Source organism: Betta splendens, chromosome 15 (genome assembly GCF_900634795.4).
Source record: "Betta splendens chromosome 15, fBetSpl5.4, whole genome shotgun sequence".
Lineage (NCBI taxonomy): Eukaryota > Metazoa > Chordata > Actinopteri > Anabantiformes > Osphronemidae > Betta > Betta splendens.
Window position 1 is genome coordinate 2521990 of NC_040895.2, and position 26174 is coordinate 2548163.

The following is a 26174-nucleotide window of genomic DNA, read 5'->3' on the forward strand; positions in this document are numbered from 1 at the left end:
ATATGACCCCTTTAAGGGCCACCATACTACAGGGCCAGAGACAGGTCCATCACAGAGGTACCTGGTTATTATTGGAAACTATGAATAAAATGTAGCAGAAGAAATCAACTGAATTAATGAGTTGAATGTTACTTTTTAACTTCTGTATATGTATATTGAATTTAGAACTTTTAGACTAAACCACACACACAAACATTGACCATATCCTTTGTGAATCACAGCAGAATGCTGGGTTGTTTGTCAGCTGGCTGTCAGTAGACCGGCTGTGTAACTTTGTGCTCTGGCTTTGCTGACCCTAAAAATATACCTCACCAAGTGCTCAGATCAAAGGGGACGGCCACGAAACCCGCCCAAGCATTTAAGCCAAAGCTTCTTAGAGGAGGGGCATGCAGACTGAGCAAAGGGCCCGCGGCATCCAGAACTGTGCAGGGGAGAGGAGGGTGGCTCGGGTTTCACAGACACAGTGACGGCTCCACATGATTCCTCTGAGCAGAAGCAGCAAATGGGAGAACGGAGCAGCACGCATTGCAAGAGCGTCGCGGAAACGAGTAACTGATCTATAGGATGGCTTTTTGCGTATTTGAGTAATTTGGAAACAAATTAACAAACAACAAGAAAAGGACAAAAGCCAAACTTTCCCGTCAACAGAGAGACAATCTCTCATAGGATCGTGGGCTGCAGGTCTAATTATAGGCATTTACGTCTGAATAAAACCAAAGTTCCACGCCAAAGATGAAAGAGGGTCATGAGTCGAGAGCCACTGGGAAACCAGGTGAGGAGAAGAGGACTAACTGTCAGCAGCAGCGACCGTTCAGTGTGAGGAGACGTTGCAGCGATTCGCCAGGCGTAACTATTTGCATTCTAGCATCTGTGCTGTGCCTCGGAGTCTGCACCGTGGTGTTTCTACGGACCTCAGAGCTGCAGTCCAGAATAATTAGTTTGGAGCAGCAGCGGGACGCGCGCCTCTACGCCTGGACACTGTCTCTGGAGCAGGTGGAGCCCGTTATCCTGGGCCGTCTTGACCAGATCCTGGACGAGGTAAGCAGCCAACTGGCGAATGCGTGAGGAGCGGTAGGAAATGTTGACTGGGCTAAATATAAAAACAGGTGGACTCTTCGTCATTATCGAACCATGGGCTGTGCAGCCGTTCACCGCGGGGCTAGCGAAGCATCAACGGCATTTAACCCATGAACCCTTTACGAGCACATGTTCCTATCAGTTTGCAAAACGGCATTCACCTGCAGAGGTTGGCGTGGGAGCGCGCACTGCCTCGACTACAGCCGCTTATTGCGGTATCAAACCACCAGAACGTGTAAAGACCAGGATCGTTGTGTTTTGCATCTTAAATAAGTCCTTATAAAGCAGTCGTCGGTACTAAGGGTGTCGTATTTAAGCCTCTTATAGTATGTCATGACGTCAGGACATTGCAGCTTGCAGCAGAGAAAATGAAATAATGCACTTTGTCATATGCTGCACATGCTAACAAACAAAACATTAGGTGGAAAGTTATGCTAGAGCACATGGATGGAGGGGCCCCGTCACCTTCCTCTTTGTTTAGTTGTGTGTATAAATAGTTATTATTGATGGGACACAAGCACAGATGTGACCTTTTGCACAAAGAACAGACACGTGTTGCACTTTTCCACCCATCTCCGTTTCATTTCTTGCCAGATTGCATCGGTTTTCATTATCTTTAGGGTTTTGTCTTTTCCCATTGGAGCATTAAGCAATAAATACTGTACACACTATAAAACAGAATTCTGTCATAATAAAGGAACAGTTCAGTTCTGTTGATAAACTCAAAATACCTCGATTGGTGATTTGCAGGCTTTAGTTTGAGTTCTGTGTTTTATTTTCAGACATCTCTAACCTCCCCTTCCCTTTGACTATTTTTCCCCAAACATGGCCCCTTTACTATAAACTACAAAGTGCTCTCTGCAGACCAGACCAGTGCCTAGTGCAGAGGCAGGATGGGAGCTGGAGGTCGAGTACTGTGTGAGCTGCGAAAAACTAGTCTCCATTCTTCGCAGAGATGTTTCTTAGTAGTGCCTCAACATTTTTACTGTGGAGTTTTGCACACAAGCTGATTTATGGAGGAACAGAACAGAAAAGGTTAATAAGTAACAATACGTTTATGAAACACATCTTATATCCTTGACTGCATTATTGATAACCTCATTAATGGAATTGTTGATTACAGCACACACTAGTCCAAAAACAAACAAAAAAAAAGTCTGCTGTTTTTTTCAGAGAGCAAAGAAAGTCAAAATCAATAAGGCATTTTAATTAAGTATTTCATGTCCTCTTTCCAGGTTAGTGCTACTAAATGGGCCATTACTCATTCTGAGTGAGAGACTCCATACTGTACACAGAATATGTAGAGTAACTGGTTGGAGAGATTGTCCTTAATATGATGAAGAACATGATTTTTTTCCAAAATATAGATAATATACAGTAGTTGTTCAGTGTAGAATTACACATTTTTGAATACTAAAGTCCAAACCACAGTGATACCACAGCAACTGCTTAACATCTACACTTTAATGTCCAAGATGTAAGTGTAACAACCTGCTACATTAATGGTGATGGAGCATAGAGTCTGGCTGCGTACCTCTCAGGAGTCATCCTCTGACTAGGTTTCGTAGTATTATCTTGATACATTTTCATTATTATTCATTATTAATTTAAAAACCAGTGAGCAGACACTTTCAAATGTACTTTCCAACTTTTTCAATGTACAGTAATGTGTACCCATAGGAAGCCAGACTCATTTAAACCAAATTTAATGGATCATGTAGAATATATTTAATACATTTGCAACGTGTGCAATTACATTTAATATTGATGGTTTATGTTCAGAGAAAAAAGGGAAAATGGAAGTAATATGTGTTGTGGCTGTAGATGACCATATCCTGCAACACTCAGAATGCATTGCACTCTGACAAATCACCTGAGCTACAGTGATTAGACCTATCGGTCGTTTAGCCCCAACCCCCTCTCTGGCCCGACTGTTGTTGGGACAGGTACAAAAAAAACAGAAGGCCCTAGTTGTAGTCTGTGAGCGCATGGCAATCAATCCCCTGACATGTCTCAGGGGACTTTGCAGGGGGACAAATGATAATTCATTTGCATAGAAAATATGGAGGAATCTGAGTGTTCCGTCATTCCTAAATACTACCCGCCATTGTTTGGGTCAACCCCCACTGAAAATCAGTGAAGTTTTCCTTTCCTACCAGAAATGAGAGTTCCAACATCAACCTTCTCTCTGAGTCTGCATGCTTTACAAGTACTGTGGTGTTTTGTGCAGGATGTACCCAACATCTGTTTTTTTGTGTTAGATAGATGATTACAGAAAATGTATACTTACAGTGTAGATGCAAAAGCATTGGACATTAAATCAGACTAAACCTTTTTCTGTATTAGGTCAGTAGAGATAAATGTTAAAATAAGATTAAGGATCAGTGCAGCATCCAGTCATAATCACCTCTGCAGAAATCTGAACTTTGCAGTGGTGGTGTCAACCATCCATGTGGACCTGTGGGTTTTCAGTTACTGTAAAAATAAAGAGAGCACGGTATCTCTGCAAATACTAAGGGGAGACTATGTGCCCACTACCCACACGAAAACAAAGCATTGTTGATCAGACATATTTGGGGTGATTCAGGCCGACTGAAGATACTGATCTAATTGATGCTCTATGCTTTGATGCTTTAAAGCATTGTTTCTTAACCTGGGTTCAATCAAACCCTAGGAGTTCGGTGAGTTAGTCTCAGGGGTGCAACGGAGGTCAGGACACAAGACACGCACCTGACTCATATGATTTGTGATTTCCCGCAGTGGGGAAATTACGTCTCACAACAGCAGTACAGATGAGCGAGAATACAGGTACAGAACAGTATGTGTTGGCACAGTACAGAGCAGTACAGTACAGTTAGAGTGAGGTAATTGCAGGGTTATTGCACAGTAACGGGTATAAGATTTGTACCGGTAACAATATACATGATTGTTCACAGATTTACACAAATATTGTGCAGAGCAGGTTGTTATATAAACCACCGATGCAGTGGGTGAGTGACTGTAGTGGGACGTGGTCAACAGTTCTGATTATACAGTCTGACAGCAGCAGGTAGGAAGGATCTACAATATCTCTCCTTCACACAACAACGGTGGATCAGTCTGCTACTGAAGCTGCTCTCCAGAGCAGACAGTGAGTCCTCCAGTGGGTGAGAGTCCTGGTCCATGATGGATGTCAGTTTAGCCAGGACCCTTCTCTCACCCACCTCCTGAACCGTGTCCAGAGTGCAGCCCAGGACAGAGCTGGACTTCTTGATCATCCTGTCCAGTCTTTTCCTGTCCCTCACTGTGATGCTGCTGCCCCAGCAGACCACACCGTACAGGACGGCTGATGCCACCACAAAGTCATAGAAGGTCTTCAGGAGTGGCCCCCTCACTCCAAAAGACTGCATCTCCTCAGCAGGTAGAGTCTGCTCTGACCCTTCCTGTACAGTGCATCCGTGTTATGAGTCCAGTCCAGTTTATTGTTCAGATGCACTCCCAGGTACTTGTAAGAGTCCACTCTCTCAATGTCCCTTCCCTGGATGTGCATCGGTGAGATGACAGCAGGCTGATCATCATCATCATCTGTGATCAGTCCCCTGATCAGACCCTGATCATCCCCTGATCAGACCTCAGACCTGCAGTGTCAGACACACAGTCCCCGGCTCTCGCAAACTGAGGCCAGTTTGTGAGATAGTCCATAATCCACTCCGTCAGATGAAGGTCAACACCAGCCTCCTCCAGTTTGTGTTTCAGAAGCACCGGCTGGATGGTGTTGAAGGCACTGGAGAAGTCAAAGAACATGATCCTCACAGTGCTGCCGGGCTTCTCTAGGTGAGAAAGAGCTCGATGTAGGAGGAAAATGACGTCTACTCCTATGCCATGTCGGTAGGCGAACTGCAACGGGTCCAGGTAGGTTCCCACCGCAGAGCGGAGGTGACCCAGGACCAGTCTCTCCAGTGTCTTCATCAGGTGTGATGTCCACCTTTTTGTCCAATTTAATAAAATTTAAAAAATAATTTTAGTAGCAGGAATGACCAACGCAATTTGCTCCTACAGTTTATTATTTGAGACCCTATGACCTTCACAAAAGAAACCTCTCTGTAGATTCAAACTCACGACCTCTTGTTCAGCAGCGCAACACTGTAACCACTGTACCAACATACTAATACTGGTTCAGTAGGTCAAATATATACAACTCTTTACAATCACCTTACCTGACTTTTGATAAAGTGCTTCAATCAGAAATTTAAATTTAGTTCGTGCGTTTTAAACGACTGATATATGTTCGTTCAAATTAACAGTATTATGTACCGTTGAAAACAATCAATATTACGTTGATTCAACATAACTGCCTTGGTTTTCCTCACTAAAATTAACCTTTCTTCGTAGTTTCAACGTAATACAACAGTGTAATGCTAACAACACCCAAAGTTCATTTTTTTAGTGTACATTACTTCATACAGTGGCAGCGGTTCAAAGTGACTAGGGTTTTTACTGCAGTACCGACGCGTCGCCACGGTGCAGTGAGTGCGTCGCTGACTAAAGATTTTTAATCCTGCAGCCGGCTGAAAAAAATCAGGACGCTAGTCTCGTTTTAACCACCAGGTGGCGCAGCGTTGATTAGAAGCCTCCAAAGCACTACAGCGTAACTGAGGTCCGACTGTTCATTTCTACCTGTAACACACATATATTACACCAGACCTGTTTTACTATTAAGTTTTTACTATTAAGTATCTGTTGTGTGCTAAAACATGGGGAGTAGGAAGGGCAACAACTTTTTGATGGCTTAGTTATTTTCTGTTCACTGCGAAGTTATAATTGTTCTGTGTGGTTTAAAACAGGCAGCGCCACAGCAGCAACACGTTGTTGTTTTCATTCTCCTCAGCTTTTTTGTGTCTTTAAATAGAAGGCGTCTCTTAAAAATATGTACACACCCACCGCTCTAACATCTGATACAACATATTGACTTCACATAATACCATGATTATGCGTCGCGGTTGAATTTATATAATTTGAATTGCGCATGGCCAAGTAAAGACATAGAGCGCAGTCCATCTGCGACTACAGCCGCTTATTTAGGTTTTAAACTTTCACAACTTGTTAATGAATGTTTTCCAATATTCGTAGATTTTACATAAATAACCGTAATAATCATAGGAATTTGTTTTACAGCAGTTGTCGGTCGTAATTTTGACAGGACGCCAGAAATCAGCAGATCAACAGCGACGCTTTACAGCAACATATTTGTTCCTACGCGTTTACTCTGTGTCTGCAGAACTGCAGTTTGACTTGTTTTGACTGTGCGTGTCATTGTAACTGAGTGGCTGAGATCACTTATTCGACCCGTGTACTTTTCAACATTTTCATTTCCCATCCGTCCATCCAGCCACTTTCACCGGCGTTTTCGTTTCTCTTTCAATGAGCGGCAAATGGATTTTAATCAAAGCACCGACTTACAAACCAATAAAACAGGCAAAAAGATTTGATTTTTACAAAAAGACACGGAATTGGAGGTAATATGTTTTTATTGTTTAGAGACAAACGGAAAACAAAAAGTCGTTCTATCGTTACCTCTGCTTATAATTTGGTGGTGACATCAACCTCTTACACAAACACGTGACGTGTTTCGGAGTCATGTGTCCAGACAGCGAGTGACCAATACACAAATGTATGGATGTGCAAATGCAGGCTACGAGAGGAACGGGGGAGTGGCGCACTAGATGTAGCGAGAATTTGTTTTGACTGTGCGTGTCATTGTAACTGAATGAGTGGCTGATGTGACTTATTCGGCCCGTGTATGCTTTAAAACTTTGATTTCCCATCCGTCCATCTATCCTGAATAAAAGCACCGCATTACAAACCAATAAACCGAACAAAAATATTTTTAACAAAAACACGCGGAGTTGAATTTAAAGCTGTTTTTTCGTTTAGAGAAAAACAAAAAACCTCTGCTTTTAATTTTTAATCGAAGCTCATCCGTGGATGGGTCGCGGGGCAGCAGTCGTAGCACAGAGCTCCAGACTGTCGCTTGACTGAAACACGAGATCCAATGATATGTGATGTGTTTCGTACTCAGATGACTTGAATCTGAGTTCGACCGAGCTTTTGTTTGTCTCATGTTTGCTCACAGTCGCAAAGGCAAACTTCTCACCCCTCCCCTCCCTCGTAGAGGCGCATAGACATGCTAATGTGTTGCTACCACTCGATCAGCATGTGAGAAATACAGCTACGGGACAAAGCTCCGTGGGAGACTGGGCAGCATCGGGCGGCGTGATCAGCTGCAGGTCTAAGACTCATTAATGCAGCAAGTAGTTTGTTCTACATACTTTTACTCTGCAAAAATAAACGTATGTATTTATCGTAGCTTTCTGGTCTAATTTATTTGTAGCACTTCGACATTCGTCTAAAATATGCAGTGCATTTTAAAATGAAAATACTATTATTATTATTATTTATTACCTTTATTGTAAACACAGTATTAATTGCACAATTTGGACTGGCGAAGATTTGCGCTTCTTTCATAATAATCATGGATAATCAAGGAAGAAACTGCAGTTCATAGATGTTATTCAGGGACGGTTTGTAAAGATTCAGTGTGTTTTTCAACTGAACTCTCAGCCAAGGTACGTGCATTATCAAATGAATGCGCCTGTCAGCGGGGAAGACATCAACTCTATTCAGTCGCTCTTCAGTCGCTGCTGCCGTCTCCTCCCCAGTTCACACATCTTAACACTAGGACTACTGGGTTTTCTAAATATACCAGTTCCTACGAAGTTAACCAGCTGTTTATTTCGTTATTACTCCTTTCACCTGTACCACATAAAGTCATTGCAGAGCTACAGCCGTGTTCCTACAAAGTTAACCAGCTGTTTATTTCGTTATTCCCTCTTTCATGTCCGTCTGGTGAATGAAAGTGGGCGTGGCCATCCACGTCCCAGAGCAGGGACACTGGGGGAAGGGGAAACACACATCAACACGCAGGACAAAGATCTGCGTTTCTCTGCTGCTACAGCCTCGCTGCGTTGGGTTGTTAGTCTCCCTTTCACCTGTACCATATAAAAAGTGTTCCTACGAAGTTGATCAGCCGCTTTTAGAATCAGAATCGTTTTTATTCCCCAGGTTTGAACAGGGCAAACATTATTTTTATTTACAAAAAAAATGTAAACGTTCACATGTGATTTGCAAATGCTGCACTGAGCTCTTTTGCTTTGACGAGTTTTGTGTCTACATGAAAGCGGGCAGAACAACGTCCGAACCAATGAATGCGTTTCCAGATTGACCGGTGATGCCGCACGGGTTGCTCTCAGTTAAAACAGCTTTTTGAAGCAGGGAAAAGCGAGTTAGCTGTCCTTGTCGATGCCTTGACAATGTTTTATCATCGGTTAGATCTCTGAGCCCTGACTTTTATGTCCTCTTTGGATTAAAAAACAAATGTTGAATGTTCTCAAATAATATAATATTGCCACCCTCCGCGGCTCCCAGTGTTTGTTTTTTTCATTTAAAACGTGGGTGTTACCGGTGGCAGACCTCTGGTCTAGATCATCCTTATTCACTTTTTTAAATTGTAGTAGTGTAACCTTAGTTAGTATTCCTTTTTATTTTTTTATTTTATGTTTGGGAAACGTGACATTTCAGCTACTGTGATTTTATTTGTCATCAACATTAGTTCCTACCTTCCCTTGTTGACGGGGGACAGGAAAAAGGTGACGCGCGTTGGATAAGAGCGGCGTAAAGAAAAAAGTGTAAATGTGCCGTACTGTCTTGCCGTGTGGTGCATTAAAGAAGCATTCCACGTAAAGAAAATTGTAGCCCGTATCAACAGCGAGAAATCAGGGTTACAGTAGCTTGTCTGCCACAAATCGAACGCTGCACGCGGGAGGGCGCACCGTTCAGCGTCTTATTTTCGGTTTTAAACTGCCATAATTTGCCATAATTTACTTACGTTCATAACTTCATACTATAACACGACCAGCGGTTCATGGTCTTGGCGATCCATGCACTAAGTAATACAACGGTGTCATCTCGTGATCACATGATGATGATGAGACGCTGTTTTTTCCAATAATTACAATAAAAAAACTGCTTCCACTCAGACTCGAACCCCGGACAAAAAGTTTCATTGCCATGCATGTTAACCATTAGGCCACCAAAGACCTGATCATAAGTTGTTCTACAAGAGATTATATGACGTAAGCAACTACGGTGTTTTAGGACCAAAAGTGGGAGTCAATCGCCACCTACAGGCCAAACGGACGTAACACAGTCTTCCCGCAGTACAAACCCGGCACTGACACGGCAGTTTTGAATCCCAAACACGGTGGGGATAGACACTTTTACCGGCTGCCTCTGTATGAAAGTTTTAGGGGTCTGTACGATCTATGATATTGTAAAGCCAATATACAATAGTTTTGACACTGCTGTTCGTCATGTTTTGATTTCATTTTGATTGCTGTCCACATCACCAAAAACTGTTTTCACTCATAGCTGGTTGGCTCCTCCCCTCTGCCAATCACATCAGCAGCACTGCTGATTAGTTTATTATCTGCTCATGTTTGTTTGCACAGTTGCACCATTCATCCAGCATCGCAACAAGAATGAAAATAAGCAAACATGAGCGCAGAACCAAACCAAACTAGTAAAAGAAAAGACCCTGGTGGTGCAGAGACTGGTGAATAAACCAAGCAGCTTTATCGGCCTAGTGAATTGGATGCAACGTTTTGAATAAGAATACGGCTGAATCATTTTGTCGCTGCTGCAGTGTTCAAGTGGTGTCGGACATAGCAGTGTTAAAAAACACGTAAAAGAAAACAGTAAATATTCCAAAATATTGTAGCGGTGTAGCCGGATGGAAATAAGGTGATAAGTTATTATTGGAATACATAATCCACCGGCAGCAGGGCGTGTTACTCCTCCAGTTTACAGACAAACGTTGGGACATTACTCTACATTTTTAACCAAAAGATTATATTTTAATATTGTGTTTGAATTAAGACATAGTTCCTAAGTTTTTTAGCAGCCTTTTATTTTGAATCAAGGGAAACAGTTGTTAGAAAGCCACAGATTCTTTATTTATTCCAAACAGTGGCAGCTCTTACTGTAACTGTCCTCAAGCTTTACAGTAGCGGGGTTGTTCGTGAACGTTTCATTCACTATGAACTAATCTTTTATATGACTCGGTAGTAATCCTCTCCTCTAGTAGTCCTCTCAGTGAACGATTCTTTCATTTTCATGCAGTACCATCTCTTGCCACATGGCAGCAGCTGCATAAGCTCAGTCAGCAGGACAGAATATAGAATTGATTTGTTGACGACTCACTCCAGTGAGCGTCTGTCCTCAGAGATTCGTTCTTTTGTCATGTGACAGCCAGGCCGCTCAGGCTCTGTGGCGAGCAGCAAGCTTTACAGTTTGTTTGCGATTCGTTCATACGGATCCATACGAATCCATACGGATCATTCAGTGGTTCCTTTGTCATGTGACTGCTACCAAGCAACTGTCACATTGTTAAACAACAATGGCAGGTAGGGAAAGGCAAGTCACTTTACTGTGGTGTGTATTTTTTTTCATAGTTTTTCACATGGTTTGATTTGCTTGTGGAATTTTGTGTATTATAATTTGTTCGCTGAAGCAAACCATGTTTTCTTCAGTATATAATGTTTGAGACCTGTGGCCACTTTTACAAGGCCTTTTACAAGGCCACTTTTACTTTTACAATGAACAAACTACTTGAAATGATTTTTTCACTTTAATGTTCGAGAGTTAAAGATCTGATTCAGTTAAAATAATTGAACTTCTCATCTCTACTTCACAGAGCAAACCTAAACAATAAAAGGTCTAATATATTACTTACTCTATGCTCAATTGACCATTCTGTCCTGGTTGTTTTCTTATTGTTTGTCCTTGGCATCCTGAAGCTAGTTTCGACTGCTGCTTTTTTTACATGCAGCACAAGAATTCAAACTGCATATTCTCAGTGACTGATAAAAAAAATCATCTCTCACACATTTTCAGCACAAACAAACCAACAAACAAAAAAAAGAAATCTTAGCTTCAGAGGTGAAAAAATAAATTACGAGAAAGATTTCTTCACTAACTAGGTTCTTCATCTTTGGTATGAAATGTGCTATCTGTTTTTGAGCAACCTGATCCATAACACACAATAACCCATACCCAAGTGTAACCTGAATAGTTAAGGGTCCTCACGTTACCTCGTTGAGAGCACTGTGTTAACTGTGGGTTTCCCACAACAGATATCACTTTAAAATGAATAATGGAACGTGGGGAAAAAATTACAATAATCTTTATTACAATTTTATTTAAATGTTGTTATCCAAACCCCAAGAAAAGAACCCAACTACCCAAACATGACCCAAAACACTGAACAACCAAAAACGAACACAAACAAAGCATAGAGCAAAGCACCAAAACAAAGCACAAACAAAGCATAAAAACAAAGCAGCAGTGGAGCCACATGACATGCTAATGCTGCAAATTACAGAACAAACCAGATAAATACCAGGCATGCCCTCTTTCCATCCTTCGGTCTCCTCCACTATCGCAAACAAACCGCCTGGTGGGGACTTGCACTACGTCTCTATTTCGGCTGTTGTCGCACTGAGCAGGGCTTCATCGGAACCGGGGAGAGAGAGAGTAAGGAATCACGCTATGCCGCCCCACCTATTTATATCTGGGCTGGACACCACCGAGACCTGTGGTTACTTGTGTAACTGGGTGGTCACCGAACAATGAATATCATACTGTACTAATCAGTAACCGTAATTTTCTTTTCAGTTATTTTTGACCTTATTTGTAAACATAGCTTTTTTCTAGATATATTATACTTAAAAATTTTACATGCCTGGATTTCCTTGCGGCAAACGCATCTGTGACATCATCAAATGTTACCTGTCTAGCAACTTCACAATTAACTTATTAAAGTAAGTCCATTAAGACTCTGTGATCCTGTTGGAAAATTGTGGAAGTTTGGAGAAGCTGCTCTCTGCAGCAGCATCTGTCACAAGAATAGTGACAGCAATTCTTAGGGCCACCCACCTATTGGGATAAACCTTCTTCAAATTCTTCTCTTGTAGAAAACTAAGAAGCTCTAAGGCAGTCATTTTATGTTTTGGCAGATGTTTTGGCAGATCTGGGAATGTAACTCTAGTGCCAGTTCCCGTCCATCCAGATTGGCCACTACAGCTCAGGGCATTGCTTAGTGTTTTACACTATTTTTCCAGCTTCTCATTGGGCAGCTGAAGGAAGTTGACAAGCACACCGAACTGCTTCTCGACTTCACCCATGGTCTGTTATCTTTCTCTTAGTGACACAATGCAGACATCTACTACCTTACTAAAAAATCTTCCTTGGTCAGTTCCTTATCAGGAGCCTCAGAGGGGAACAGTCTCATAGTTGTTTGCAGTCTCTTCTGCTTAAGAACAGCTTCAACATTCATCTCCTTACACATTTCTTTGGCAGATGCTTGTGCTGATGTCTCTGTAGCTGGTAAGAGAGGCTTCAATTATCTTCAGGAGGTCAACTGCAAAATCCACCTGGTACAGTATATGACCAGGATTTAAGGGTTATGTCAACATGTTTTTCTAACAGCAAATGCTCTGCTAGTGCCGTCACCTGTAAGCAAATAAAGCATAGATGCAAATCTATATTAAAGATACACAAAGATTCATAAATTAGAGGTATCCAGTAATAAACACATCTTAATGATAACTTATGAATAATGGTAGTACAGTTTAATTGTGAAAACGAACAAAAGTTAACCAACATTTTTTATGTAGAAATAGACTCCTCTTTATAAAGGATACGTATGTTGCAATATGGAAAATTTGAATCTGTGTGTGCAAGCCATACTTACCCTGTTTTTTTTGTCTCTGGACAGAAAATGAAGGTTTATGAATGTTTAAAGGTTTGGCCAGTTTAATAGCATAAAATAGACTTTTATCACCACCTGTGTGTGGACAAATGGAGAAAAGAATTTCGGATGAACAAGCCAGGAACAGTTGCATGTGTAACTGATTTGATTACGCTGACATTAAAAATATGACTACTGTAACATACTATTACAGAACTCACCTGATTCAAGCTGTGTCTCAGCCATGCTGCTGCTTGTGGTCTGACTTTTAGCTGTATTCAAACATACAGTACATCCACACTGTTAAACACACATAATGTTAGAAAAGACGACATACCTCCATACTGTGATCTCTTTTCAGCCTCCTCTTTTTTTCTTTTCTGAAAGCTGTCCCTGAGGGCTTTGATGACCTTTTTATGATGGCTTTGTCACGTCTGTCAATATTAAACTGCTGCTTGAGATGCACACCGATAAGTGTCCTCCTCCCCCCTCCCCCTTGGTGAAGTAATAAATAAAATATAAAACAAATGGAGAGATTCTGGTCAAAGCTAAAATACCTAAAATCTTAAATTTTCCAAGAATTTTAAAATGGCTGTAATATGGTGATGTTAAGTCCAGCCACTCATGGTTCAACCTCTTGTTGCAGCATTCTAACCTTAACATTTGCTTTTTGTGCAGAAACTTGCAGACCGATTGCCAAAGACAAGGGAGGTGAGGGACGCTGCACATGGTTGTCTGTGTCCCCCAGGTAGGTTCCCCGCCCATTATTCATTCAGAGCTTGGTCTTGTGTTTAGCAGTTTAATTTTTGCAGCTCAGAATTTGAAAAAAATCTTAATTTAAGCCCTTAATGCACAAAGTAAATTTCCACACAACTGTGCTGATTAACATAATTGCAGTAATATGTGTGAACAGTACCGCTTTGTGTGTTTATGCTGATTGTTTTGTTATATTTGCTGTGCAGTAGAGTTGACTGGATTGACTGGATTGTGTAAAGCATAAAAGGGACTGCATCTGAAATCATTTTTCAGTAACTGCAATATTTAAGTCCCTGGGGGACAGCATTGTCCAGCAATCATTTTGCATTTTGGTGACCACCGAGTTTCAGTTAGGATCAGTCACTTCAGTTTCTCTTCCCTCTTTTATGTTCATGGAGTCACTAATGTATGAAGAAAATGGCATCAACCTGCTGTCCTAAATACATGATGCTGAGTTATATAGGTCTTTGTACTAGTAATAGCTCGGCCTACTGATATCAGCTCCCCTAATGGAGAACATGCTGTTCACGGGAAAATACGTTTTAACTTTTCTACAGACATTTGGCAGGCAACACGAAACAGTTTCTATGGCTCTGTGTATATATAGAAAAACGGCTCTAGCCACAGGAAATGGCCCAGTAAATATTGTGGAATCCTGTAGAAATGGGGGAAAATCTTATTAGTGACTGTATATGATGGATTCATACAGTACGGTTGGTACTCATTTTGACTCCAGTACAACTTAAACAACAGCTAATGGTGAGTACGCGTTTTACCACTGCTGCTTATTGGTCTTGTCAGTGTGCCTGTGGCCCATAAATGTTTATAGTCGCTGTAGGTGTGAAGCCTTTAAATCTAGAGCAAATGGTCTCTTTACAGCTTCTTGTCTCTTCCCATCACTGTTTACAGTTCTGGAGCAAAGGGAACAACATATTTATTGTGAAGCCGTTGTTTGTTTGTTTGTTTTGTCACTGAGACAAACTAAGAGTAGGCGGTCAGAAATTGGAATCTATTAAGTAAATAGTATTTAAAAGATCCAAGATTTGTATCTTTAATTCAGGCTCTGTAAAAGAATGTTGTGATCTATCATGTGGAATGCAGTACTAAGATCTAACAGGACGGTTATAGAAACCAGAGGCTAAAAAAAGATTGTTAGTGATGAGTTAGTGAAGAGGGTTGGTCAGATGTCACCGTATTTGTTTGCTCTCTTATTTTAGTCTGTTATTTACAAACCTGCTTTTGCAGTTTAACTTAGTTTTATAAGCCTCTATTCATATTATTATGACACAATAGCTGTCACACCTTTAAAAAATAAATAAAAAATATTGATTAAAACAGCAGCCACAATTAAATGAAAGGTGAAATATTATTTATTACACATTTTTAACCAAAAATTAAAAGAATAATAAGATGCAAATTTGTATTCAATTGTTTTACATTGTATTTGTCATTATATTTGTCTATTTGTCTATATTTGTTCGCATCACAGAGAAGCTGCTTCAGAAACACAGCGCAGAATTGTGGTCACCTGGTCCTACAACAAATCAGACCTTTTCCTGAACATATGTGAGAGCTGGACTTTAGGGTGACGCTATATACTGTAATTAATTGCATTACAGAACCATGCTTTTCAAAATGTGGTAATGTGGTTTAAAATGTTTGGGTGGATAAATACGCAAAGCTGAGGGTAAGGCTACAAGGTGATTTAGGTTCACAAGCCATCCTATGTGAATGGTGGGAGAAAGCCCTGAGACAGGCAGGAGAAGAGTGAAACTAGAAGGGCTAAAATCCAACGTCTCCAAAGATAACTAGTCAATAAGTCATTTTCTGTGGCTCCAACCTTTACAACTGATACAACTGTATCACTGAATTGAATATTGGACAACAGTAAAAGTTGCCATTAAAGACAATGTCTGCAATATTTTGCAGAATGAGAAGTTTGTGCAGCTAAATTATTAAAAAATATGAAATAGTATTTTTGTTAATTTTTAATAATACACCCACAATCATAGATCACACTTTTTAAAAGCTCACTGGTTGGAACTAGACAAACCTTATGGAGAGCATTTCTCCCCACAGAGCAGTGGCTCATCGCCTTTAAAAAAATTGAATAAATGAAAGAAAATCTGGCAGACTAAGGGTATAAAGTGGATTCATTCAGAATCAGTGTTATAGCTACTGAACATTTGTAGCCTGTAGAGGCCCTAGATGTTACCATCAGTAGTAAATATGTTGCAGAAAAAGGTGCAACTCTGATTTAATCATGAAGAGTATAATGCAAAAGCCGTTATACAGTTATACAGAACCATGCATCAATCATTGCAAGGGTCAGTCCTTCTCACACCAGTTTCTGTTAAAGTGCATTACCCATAAGGCATTGCGCTCTAAATTTGCATATAATGCTTAATGCCGTAATATGTTTCATCAAGAAACACTGAAAAAAATAGCTGAAAGTGGTTGATAAACGGGCGGCACGGTGGTGCGGTGGGTAGCACCGTCGCCTCACAGCAAGAAGTGTTTGCATGGGTTCTCTCCGGGTTCTCCGGCTTCCTCCCACAGTCCAAAGACATGCATTAGGTTAATTGGCCGCTCTCCATTGCCCATAGTGTGTGTGTGAGTGTGTGTGTGTGTGTGTGTGAATGGTTGTCTGTCTCTATGTTGCCCTGCGATGGACTGGCGACCCGTCCAGTGTGTACCCTGCCTCTCGCCCATAGCCAGCTGGGTTAGGCTCCAGCACCCCCATGACCCCACATATGGGAAAAAGCGGCTTGGAAAATGGATGGTTAAACAAAAAGTACAGCTGAATACATTGATCTAAAAAAAAACAAAGCTGAACATCTTGAAGCAAAAAGCTATAAGAAAAGACAGACAAAATCAAACACTACTACAGCCTTACATAACAATGTTAAAATGCAAGTATCTCAAGTTTGCAAAGATGCCAAAATTTCAACGCGAGTCATCGAAAGGGTCACTCGTTCTTACACACTTTCTGTTAGGGTGCCACAAACTATTCACAACTCACTGCCTATAATGTATTGCGCTCTGAATTTGCATATAATGCTGAATGCTGTAATATTAACTTTGCTTCTCAAAAAAAGCTTAAGCATTTTAAAAAATAGCTAAAAGTGTTGAATACAAATAAAGTATAGCTGAATTGATGTATCTAAGAAAAGAGCAAAACTGAACAGCTTTAAGTGCAAAGTTTAAAAGCAAATTAAGCATATGTATTACATGCAACAGAGAATGTAACATTGGTAAAATCCAACACCACCATATTCTCATAAAACAATATGAAACTGCATTTATCACAAGCTGCAGCTTACAGAAGCTGACTTGCAAAAACATCAAAACATCATTGGAGCTCAATCATTGGAAGGGTCACTAATTTCTGATAGGTGGCCACAATATTTTACAATTCACTAACCATAATGCATAGCGATCTAATTTGCATACAATACTGAATGCTTTAATGTTAACTTTATTTCTCAAGAAACAACAATTTAACAATTTTACAATTTGAAGAATAGCTGAAAGTGGTTGATACAAAAGGGAACACTTAGATATAGCTATATAAGTAAAAGAGAGAAGGTTAAAAGCCTTTTCTGAATTTCTTTAAAAAAAAGTAAATAATTCATTTAAATGTTTAGTATTATTAACATAATAAAGATAGTGAGAACTAATAAAAAGCTAAATGTTGCAACACTTTGAAAACTACAGCTCTGACGTAAATCAGTCCTTGCAAGAATTCACATTCTGTTAGGGTGCATTACCCATAAGACATTGCACATTTCTCCATTCATTTCAATGGGACAAAAAAAGTTGAAAAACATGTGACCAGCGATGACATCGCTCCACCGCTGGTTGTCTAGGTGGTGTCCTGCAAACGATGTGGGCTTTGTGGCTAATTGGAGCACTTTTTGGGGAAAACCTGGGCTGATTAGAAGAGACGGCGTCCATCCCACGTTGAACGGAGCCTCTCTGCTCTCTAGTAACATGGCCATGTTGCTTAGTCCCCCCACTCCGTGACAACTCAGAGTGGAGCCCAGGACGCAGAGTCGCAGTCTTACACGCCTCTCTGCATGTTCTCTACAGCCGCGACCCACTCTTAGTCTTAGTTATCGCATAGAGACTGTGTCTGCTTCTCGACCACCTAAACTATACAAGTCACAAACAAATCAAAGAGGAGTGACTTACCAGAATTTAATAAACATCAAAACAGTTCCTCTTACGGAACAAAGTAATAGTAAGCTAATGAAGTGTGGTTTATTAAATATCAGATCTCTCTCATCTAAATCCTTTTTAATAAATGACTTGATAAGTGACCATCACATAGATCTGTTCTGTCTCACTGAAACCTGGCTGCAGCAGGATGAATATGTTACTTTAAATGAGTCGACTCCAATGAGTCACATCAACTATCATGTTCCAAGAAGTACAGGTAGAGGTGGAGGAGTAGCAGCAGTTTATAAATCAGATTTATTAATTACTCCTAAACCTAAACATAGTTATAACTCATTTGAGAGCCTCACTCTGAGCCTTTCTCACCCAGACTCTAAAACTCAGAAACCAGTTGTGTTTTGTATTGTTTACCGTCCTCCTGCTCCATATTCAGAGTTCTTAACTGAATTCTCTGAATTCTTATCTGACTTAGTTCTTAGCACAGATAAAGTCATTGTAGTGGGAGACTTTAACATTCATGTAGATGTTGACAGCAACTGTCTCAGCACTGCTTTTAACTCCTTAATAGACACTATTGGTTTTACACAGCAGGTAAATCAACCCACTCATCGTTTTAACCACACTCTAGATCTTGTCCTGACATATGGAGTTGAAATTGATAAATTAATAGTTCTTTCCCAAAACCCTCTGTTATCTGACCATTTCTTATTAACTTTTGAATTTAGCACAACTGACCCTATAACAGCTGGAAAGAAATGTTACTATAGCAGATGTTTATCTGACAATGCTGTTGCCAGATTCAAGCAGATGATTCCATCATCTTTTGCCTCAATGTCTTGCAGATACACAGAGAACAGTCACCTTAATCCTTATGAACAGGTTGACTGTCTTGTAGATGATGCTGCAGCTTCTCTACGTACAATGTTAGACACAGTGGCTCCTCTGAAGAAGAAGACAGTGAATCAGAGGAGGTTAGCTCCGTGGTATAACTCAGACATCCGCAGTCTAAAGCAAAGGACTAGACAACTAGAAAGACAGTGGCGTTCCAACAAAATAAATGTAAACTGCATTGCATGGAAGGACAGTCTAATGAAATATAAAAAAGCACTTTGTGCTGCTAGAAAAACATATTATTCCTCCCTAATTGAGGAAAACAAAAACAACCCCAGGTTTCTTTTCAGCACTGTAGCCAGGCTGACAAAGAGTCATAGCTGTATTGAGTCTACTATCCCCTTAAATCTCAGCAGCAATGACTTTATGAACTACTTTACTAATAAAATTATTATCATTAGAAAAAACATTCAGCAGCGACTTCTTCCAAATGACAGAAAGCACTGTCTAGATCCATTAACTTTAAACTTATTAAATCCTCTGTCTTACCTAGACAGCTTCTCCCCCATAACTCATATGGAGTTAACCTCAATAATCAACTCTTCCAAGTCGTCCACTTGTCTTTTAGATCCAATCCCAACCAGATTACTCAAAGAAGTTCTACCTTTAATCAGATCATCCATATTAAATCAAATCAACCAATCTTTACAACTAGGCTATGTACCACAGGCTTTTAAGGTGGCTGTGGTCAAACCTCTATTGAAAAAACCAACCCTTGACCCTGGACAACTAGCCAACTATAGGCCCATTTCAAATTTACCCTTTATTTCCAAGATTCTGGAAAAAATCGTGGCTAAACAATTATCTGACCACCTTAGTGGGAATAACCTGTATGAAGATTTTCAGTCAGGATTTAGAAAACATCATAGCACAGAAACAGCTCTGGTTAGAGTCACTAATGATCTTCTATTAGCTTCGGACAATGGTCTAGTTTCTGTCCTTGTCCTGTTAGATCTTAGTGCTGCATTTGATACAATTGATCATCACATTCTATTACAGACACTAGAACATAGAATCGGGATTAATGGAACAGCATTGGGATGGTTTAAATCCTATTTGTTGAACAGATTCCAGTTTGTTCATGTTAATGATAAATTCTCCACACGCACAAGGATTAGCTATGGAGTTCCACAGGGTTCTGTGCTGGGTCCAATTCTGTTTAGCTTATACATGTCTCCTCTAGGTGAGATTATTAGAAAGCATTCTATTAATTTTCATTTTTACGCAGATGATACTCAGCTATACATGTCCTTGGAACCAAATGAAACAGATCAACTAGTCAAAATTCAGGGTTGTTTAAAAGACATCAAATCCTGGATGTCCCAAAACTTCCTTCAACTAAACTCAGATAAAACCGAGATTCTTATTGTTGGGCCTAAAAATCTGAGAGAGACACTATTGAGTCAGATAGCCACCCTGGATGGCATAACATTAGCTTCAGATTCTACTGTGAGGAACCTTGGTGTCATGTTTGACCAGGATCTCTCTTTTACATCATACATTAAACAAATCTCCAGAACCGCCTACTTCCACCTTAGAAATATAGTTAAAATCAGAAGCATCCTCTCTCAGAGCGATGCAGAGAAACTGATCCATGCATTTGTTACCTCTAGGCTGGACTACTGTAACTCCTTACTCATAGGATGTCCTAACAGCTCCTTAAAAAACCTACAGCTCATTCAAAATGCTGCAGCCAGAGTTCTGACAGGACTTAGAAAGAGAGATCACATTTCTCCTACATTAGCTTCTCTGCACTGGCTGCCTGTAAAATGTAGGATAGAATTTAAAATTCTCCTACTCACATACAAAGTACTCAATGATAAAGCTCCTTCTTATCTTAAAGACCTTATAGTTCCTTATGCTCCCAGCAGAACACTTCGTTCTCAGAGCGCTGGGCTACTTGCGGTTCCTAGAGTGTTTAAATGTAGAACAGGGGGCAGAGCTTTTAGCTACCAAGCTCCTCTCCTCTGGAACCAGCTCCCTCTTCAGGTTCGAGAAGCTGACACACTCTCCACCTTTAAGATTAGGCTTAAAACCTTCATTTTTGATAAAGCTTATAGTTAGAGATGGTTCAGGTCACTGGCAATTATTGTTAGTCACAGGAACCATCTCTTAGTTAAGCTGCAATAGACATAGACTGCTGGGGGACTTAATTTATACACTGAGCTCCTCTGTTTCCTTCTACCTCCTCTGTCCCATAACCTCCCATCATTGTCCCATGTTTAACTAACCTTGTCTCTTTCTGTCCAGTAGTTGTGCTTCTCTCCTCTCTCCCCCCCCACCCCCACTCTTTCTCCCTCTCTGTCCTCACCCACAGGTATCATTGGACTCAAAGTTTGGTGTCTGTGATGGGCAGCTGCGGATCCAACCATCCTGCCTGCATCCAGTCCCTGGTCCTACCATCCTGCCTGTGCTCTGTTGTTGCTTGTTGTTGCTTGTTGCTGTTGCTGTGCTTTTCTATCTCTCTATCCTCTCACCCCAACCGGTCGAGGCAGATGGCCGCCCACATCCAGTCTGGTTCTGCTGGAGGTTTCTTCCTCGTTAGAGAGGGAGTTTTTCCTCTCCACTGTTGCTGTCAAATTAAATGCTTGCTGTATGTGGGATTTGTTGGGTTTAGTTGTGTGAGGTTTTAAACCTTACTTTGTAAAGTGCCTTGAAATAACTTTGTTGTGATTTGGCGCTATATAAATAAAATTGAATTGAATTGAATTGAAAAGGCTTAACAACTTAATAACATATGAAGCATATGAATGAGAAAAATAATAGCCCACGTCTCCTTAAAAAGTTGCACGTTTTGATATTTGAATGGTTTCTGTAGCTTAAAGTATGCAGGACTAGTTAGATGCAGACAGAAGAACTATAACTATAATAATAAAGATTAAAAAAAGCATTTCTAATGTTTATTTAAAGTTAGTTAATTAATGTATCTGAACAAAACTGGGAGTAAACAGCTGAATATTTACAGAAGAAGCTGAAGCAGTTCAATTCAAGAATTGCTAAAATGAAGGAAGTATGTAAAGGATTGCAGAATTTGATGAAATACAGAATTCATCTAAATAGGTAAATAGAGCTCAAGAGCTGAAAGAATATGTGAAAGTTGTGGAAACACTTAAAACAGCTGTAGCCTTAAATTTGAAAAAGTTGATCATTGGAGGAAGCATGTGCAGGTAATTGCTAAACAGTAATATAGTCTCATTAACTAATCATAATTAACCAGTCAAAAGTAGAAAAATTGGATTGGTGCTTTTATTCTGAAAGAATATGAAGGTATTGTATGCCTAATTACTAACCTGTAAAAGATTCATATAGAAAAAGTCATAATAAACCAGTCGAAAGCAGAAATATTGCTATATAATGCTGAAGATCTGAATTTGTGCTTTTATTTCGAAAAGTGTGTGTGGTTAATTGCTAACGTGTAAAACAGCGTGAATAACTGGTCACAGATGACCCTTTTATAATATAGCTGAAAGTTGCTGATATATTAAATATATAACTCAATTTATCTGAAGAAAATCAATGTAGTTATAATAAGAACTGAACGCATCCAGTAAACATGCCTCCAATGTGAATCAAAACCAGAACTCCTACTTCCGGGTCATGGACTTATACCATTGAGCCACAGGATATGAGTGGTGGATAAGAAAAAAGCCTGTGGCTGTTGCCTGTTCTTCCCGTGTTCGCGTGGCTTCTCTCCAGGTTCTCCGGCTCCCTCTTACGGTCCAAAAACATCAGTTAGACTGATTGGGGATGCGATAGGTTGATTGGTCAAATGTGAAATGTGCACAAAGGTGTGAGTATGGGTGTGAATGGTTGTTTGTAAATGTGTGGCCCTGTGATGGACTAGCGACCTGTTCAGGTTGTATCCTGCCTCTCGCCCATAAGCCCTAAGCGGAATAGAAGATGGATGGATGGATGGAAACATAACTGAAACTACCTGATGAATAGAATTTATAACTGATCAGATCGGCAAAGAAAAAGTGGCAGAGCTGAATGTGCACAAATAAAACCAAAGCAGTTTGATTTGAATAAAAATGATAAAATGTTTTGCCTAGTCCTGTAAATCCTTCTTCTGAATTTTGTTAAAAGACTTGTTCTAGTTAGGTTTCGAATCAGGATCCCCTGCATCAGAGTCATGCTCTTTGGCCACTCATCCACAATAGCTGCTTAAAGTGCTGCTCAGAGTAGCAGTATACATTAACTGGAAAAACTGATACTAATATATATTACTAATATAGTAATACATTAGGCATATAACTCAATATATCTAGGAAATACAAATATTTATATTATAATGTGATTGCATAAACATGACTCAGATGGGAATCAAACCCACATCCCCCACTCAACAGTAGATATGTCCAACTCGAGACCTCCCACGGGACTCAGCATCAACCTTTTGAAGCGGAAGTGTCGTTAAGCAGAATCTCGAACGAGTTCCAAATCACGTGACCAATGAGAGCGAGAGGTGTCGATACTTCATATGACTGCAGAGTGTCTTATCTGCAGTTTAAACGGACTGGTTGTTTCAATATGTCAGACCTTTATAAACGTGGCAAGTGGACCGGATATGATCTAGAAGATGATAGATGATCTATAAGATAGAAAGGTTTCACATTACAGATATCTTAAATGTATTTATGACAAGTTCAAGATGTAATCAAAGACAACTACAACTACATTTTGAGAAGGTGCAATTCCAATAAAAATATCTTTATTAGTCAGACATCAGTGCAAACGGCTCTTCTCCAAAGCTGGAGAGGTAGTGAGAATGTGATTAAAGTCATGTTCTGTGTAAAAATAAAATAAAAGTCTTTATTTAACTGAATGACAAACATGTCTCCTAAATATAGTAATAAACAGAGTTGCAGAGGAACCAAATACAGCTCTAATAACATCTGACTATTAAACATATTTACCACATCAAGGCTATTTATATATTATTATCCACAAAGAAACACAATTACACACCTTTAATTGAATACAAGTTTTTTTTACAATAAAACATGGACTGTGATCCTGAAAAACCATGTCTCAGCGAGGGTTTGATGGTCAGTCGGCGCTGATGCAGTTCTCACACACAACCAGCACATGTCGTTTTCAGCCCAACTGTGTCATAGTTGCTCAGTGATTCATTAGGCTTCGATATCGCCATCTCTACTCCACATTCAAGAACTTAGGCCATTGAGCTACAGGATATACCAGCTGAAACACGACGTAGCTGAAGAGCTTCCTCCAGATGGAAAGAAATGCTTAGTAATTTTAAGATATTTATTTTATTAAACGAAGACTTGAATGTTGCAAAAGTCACAAAGGTGTAAACCTAAAACAAATGTGAATATTTTAATACAGAACCAGGCATCAAACATTGCAATGGTCACTCCTTCTCACACCAGTTTCTGTTAGGGTGCCAGAAATACTTACTATTAATACTATACATACAATTTATAATATTAATACAATACAATTATGGCTAAATATACCTATATAAAAATGATCAAGTAGTTTAAAAAAGCTGAATGTGTACACCTGCTCTGATCAGTAATGGACAGTGTAGACATTGTGGACACTGAGAAGTAGAGAGTTTGACCTGTCAGCTGTGCCGTTGTCATGGAGACAGCTCTTCGAGGGCAGGAAACTCCACAGATGAGCTCAATGAGCTGTAGTGAAGCTGATTTCTACCCCTGCTTAACAGGCTTGTTACAGCAAAACCATAAGGGTTATAACAAAACTAACCTCACTTTATAAATCCCAAGGCTTCAATGAGCAACTGATACTGTATGAGTTTTATGTTTGAAGACTAAACATTGTGGCCACAGTTGCAATTTATAAAAATCTTGTACATCTGTGTTTCTCTGAAAATTCTTACAGACAAATGCATTAGAGTCTATGGGAGGATTTTTGGAACTCAGGGTTAGGCAGCTACAGACTAAATTATAGGTCTGCTGGCTTAACCTGGTACATCATTAGAAAGAAGACAAGTATGACTACGAATGAGTGATAAAAGTATGTTCAGAGTGTGAAAACTGTGGCTGTAGTGACGAGTTAAAGAGAAAAGTTCTGTCTTAAAAAACACGTTCTCACACTCTAGCTGTGACATCATGCACTCTAGCTCACGCAATACACACTGATGGAAAAGCTGAGAATTTCTCAAGGACCACCCTTGATTTTAATAGAGAAATCTGAAAAATATGAAAAAGTTATATGTAAGCACACTTCTCTTTAAAAAGCTGAATATGTTGATATTTGAATGGTTTCTGTAGCTGAAAGTACTGTATGCGGGACTTGTTAGATGCAGAAAAACGTACATAATAATAATAATAGTATAATAATAATAACTAGAAAAAGCATTTCCAGAATGCTTCCATTGAAGGAAGCATGTGCAGGTAATTGCTAAACAGTAATATAGTTTCATTAACTAATTTAATTTAATTTCTAAATTAACCAGTCAAAAGCAGAAAATGTGGTATTTAGTGTAAATATTTGGATTGGTGCTGTTATTTTGAACTGATATGGAGGAAGCATGTGCCTAATTACTAAACTGTAAAATAGTCACAATGAAGCCATAATAAACCAGTTGAAAGTAGAAATATTGCTATACAGTATAAAGCTGAAGATCTGAATTTGTGCTTTTATTTGGAAACGTGTGTGGTTAATTGCTAAAGTGTAAAACAGTGTGAATGACTAGTCACAGATGACCCTTTTATAATAAAGCTGAAAGTTGCTGATGTATTAAATATATAACTCAATTTATGTGAAGGTAATCAATGTTATATTAAGAACTGAATGCATAAACATGCATCCAATGGGAATCAAAACTAGATCTCCTACTCTCTAGTCAAGGACTCATACCATTGAGCCACAGGGTACGAGTGGTGGATGAAGAAAAACCTGAAGCAGTTGAAAAATCTCCTACGAAAGCTAAAAATTTTGACCTAAGCTTTCATTCTGAAAGGATTTGGGGTATGTGTGTGCTTAACTGGTGTAAATAAAAATTATAAAATATTTTAATTATGACTACAGTCCTGTAAATCCTTCCTCTGATTTTTGATGAAAGACTTGTTCTATTCAGGTTTTAAACTAGGAATTCCTGCAACAGAGTCATGCTCTGTTGCCACTCAGTCACACTAGCTGCATAAATCACTGCTCAGAGGAGCAGTATATACACTATTTGAAAAACTTAAACTTTCTTCATCTATAATATAGATTACTAATATAGTGATACATTAAGCATATAACTCAATTTATCTGGGAAATACAAATATTTATATTATAATGTGATTGCATAAACATGACTCAGATAAGAATCTAACCCAGATCCCCCAATCTAATGTGCGTCATCATTAGATGATGCAGGCTATTACTTTTCACATTTTCAGCTTTTCAACTTTTAACGTCATTGTTAGACGATCAATGCTCCTACTTGTCA

The 26174-nt window shown here is 39.6% G+C and overlaps 1 protein-coding gene across 20 annotated transcripts in view; it reads left to right on the forward strand.

The window, feature by feature from the left end:
* The first annotated feature begins 237 nt into the window (after window positions 1-237).
* col13a1 (collagen, type XIII, alpha 1) overlaps window positions 238-26174 on the forward strand; it is a 203537-nt gene continuing 177600 nt past the window's right edge. For 5 of the 20 annotated variants that reach the window (XM_055502794.1, XM_055502792.1, XM_055502793.1 and 2 more), the window contains exons 1-2: window positions 381-1038; window positions 13601-13670. In XM_055502794.1, the coding sequence (XP_055358769.1) occupies window positions 733-1038; window positions 13601-13670 (376 nt within the window). In that variant the 5' untranslated portion in view covers window positions 381-732. Of the gene's footprint in view, window positions 1039-13600; window positions 13671-26174 lie in introns of all 20 variants that reach the window. The other 15 variants (XM_055502795.1, XM_055502801.1, XM_055502802.1 and 12 more) reach the window with 7 other exon arrangements.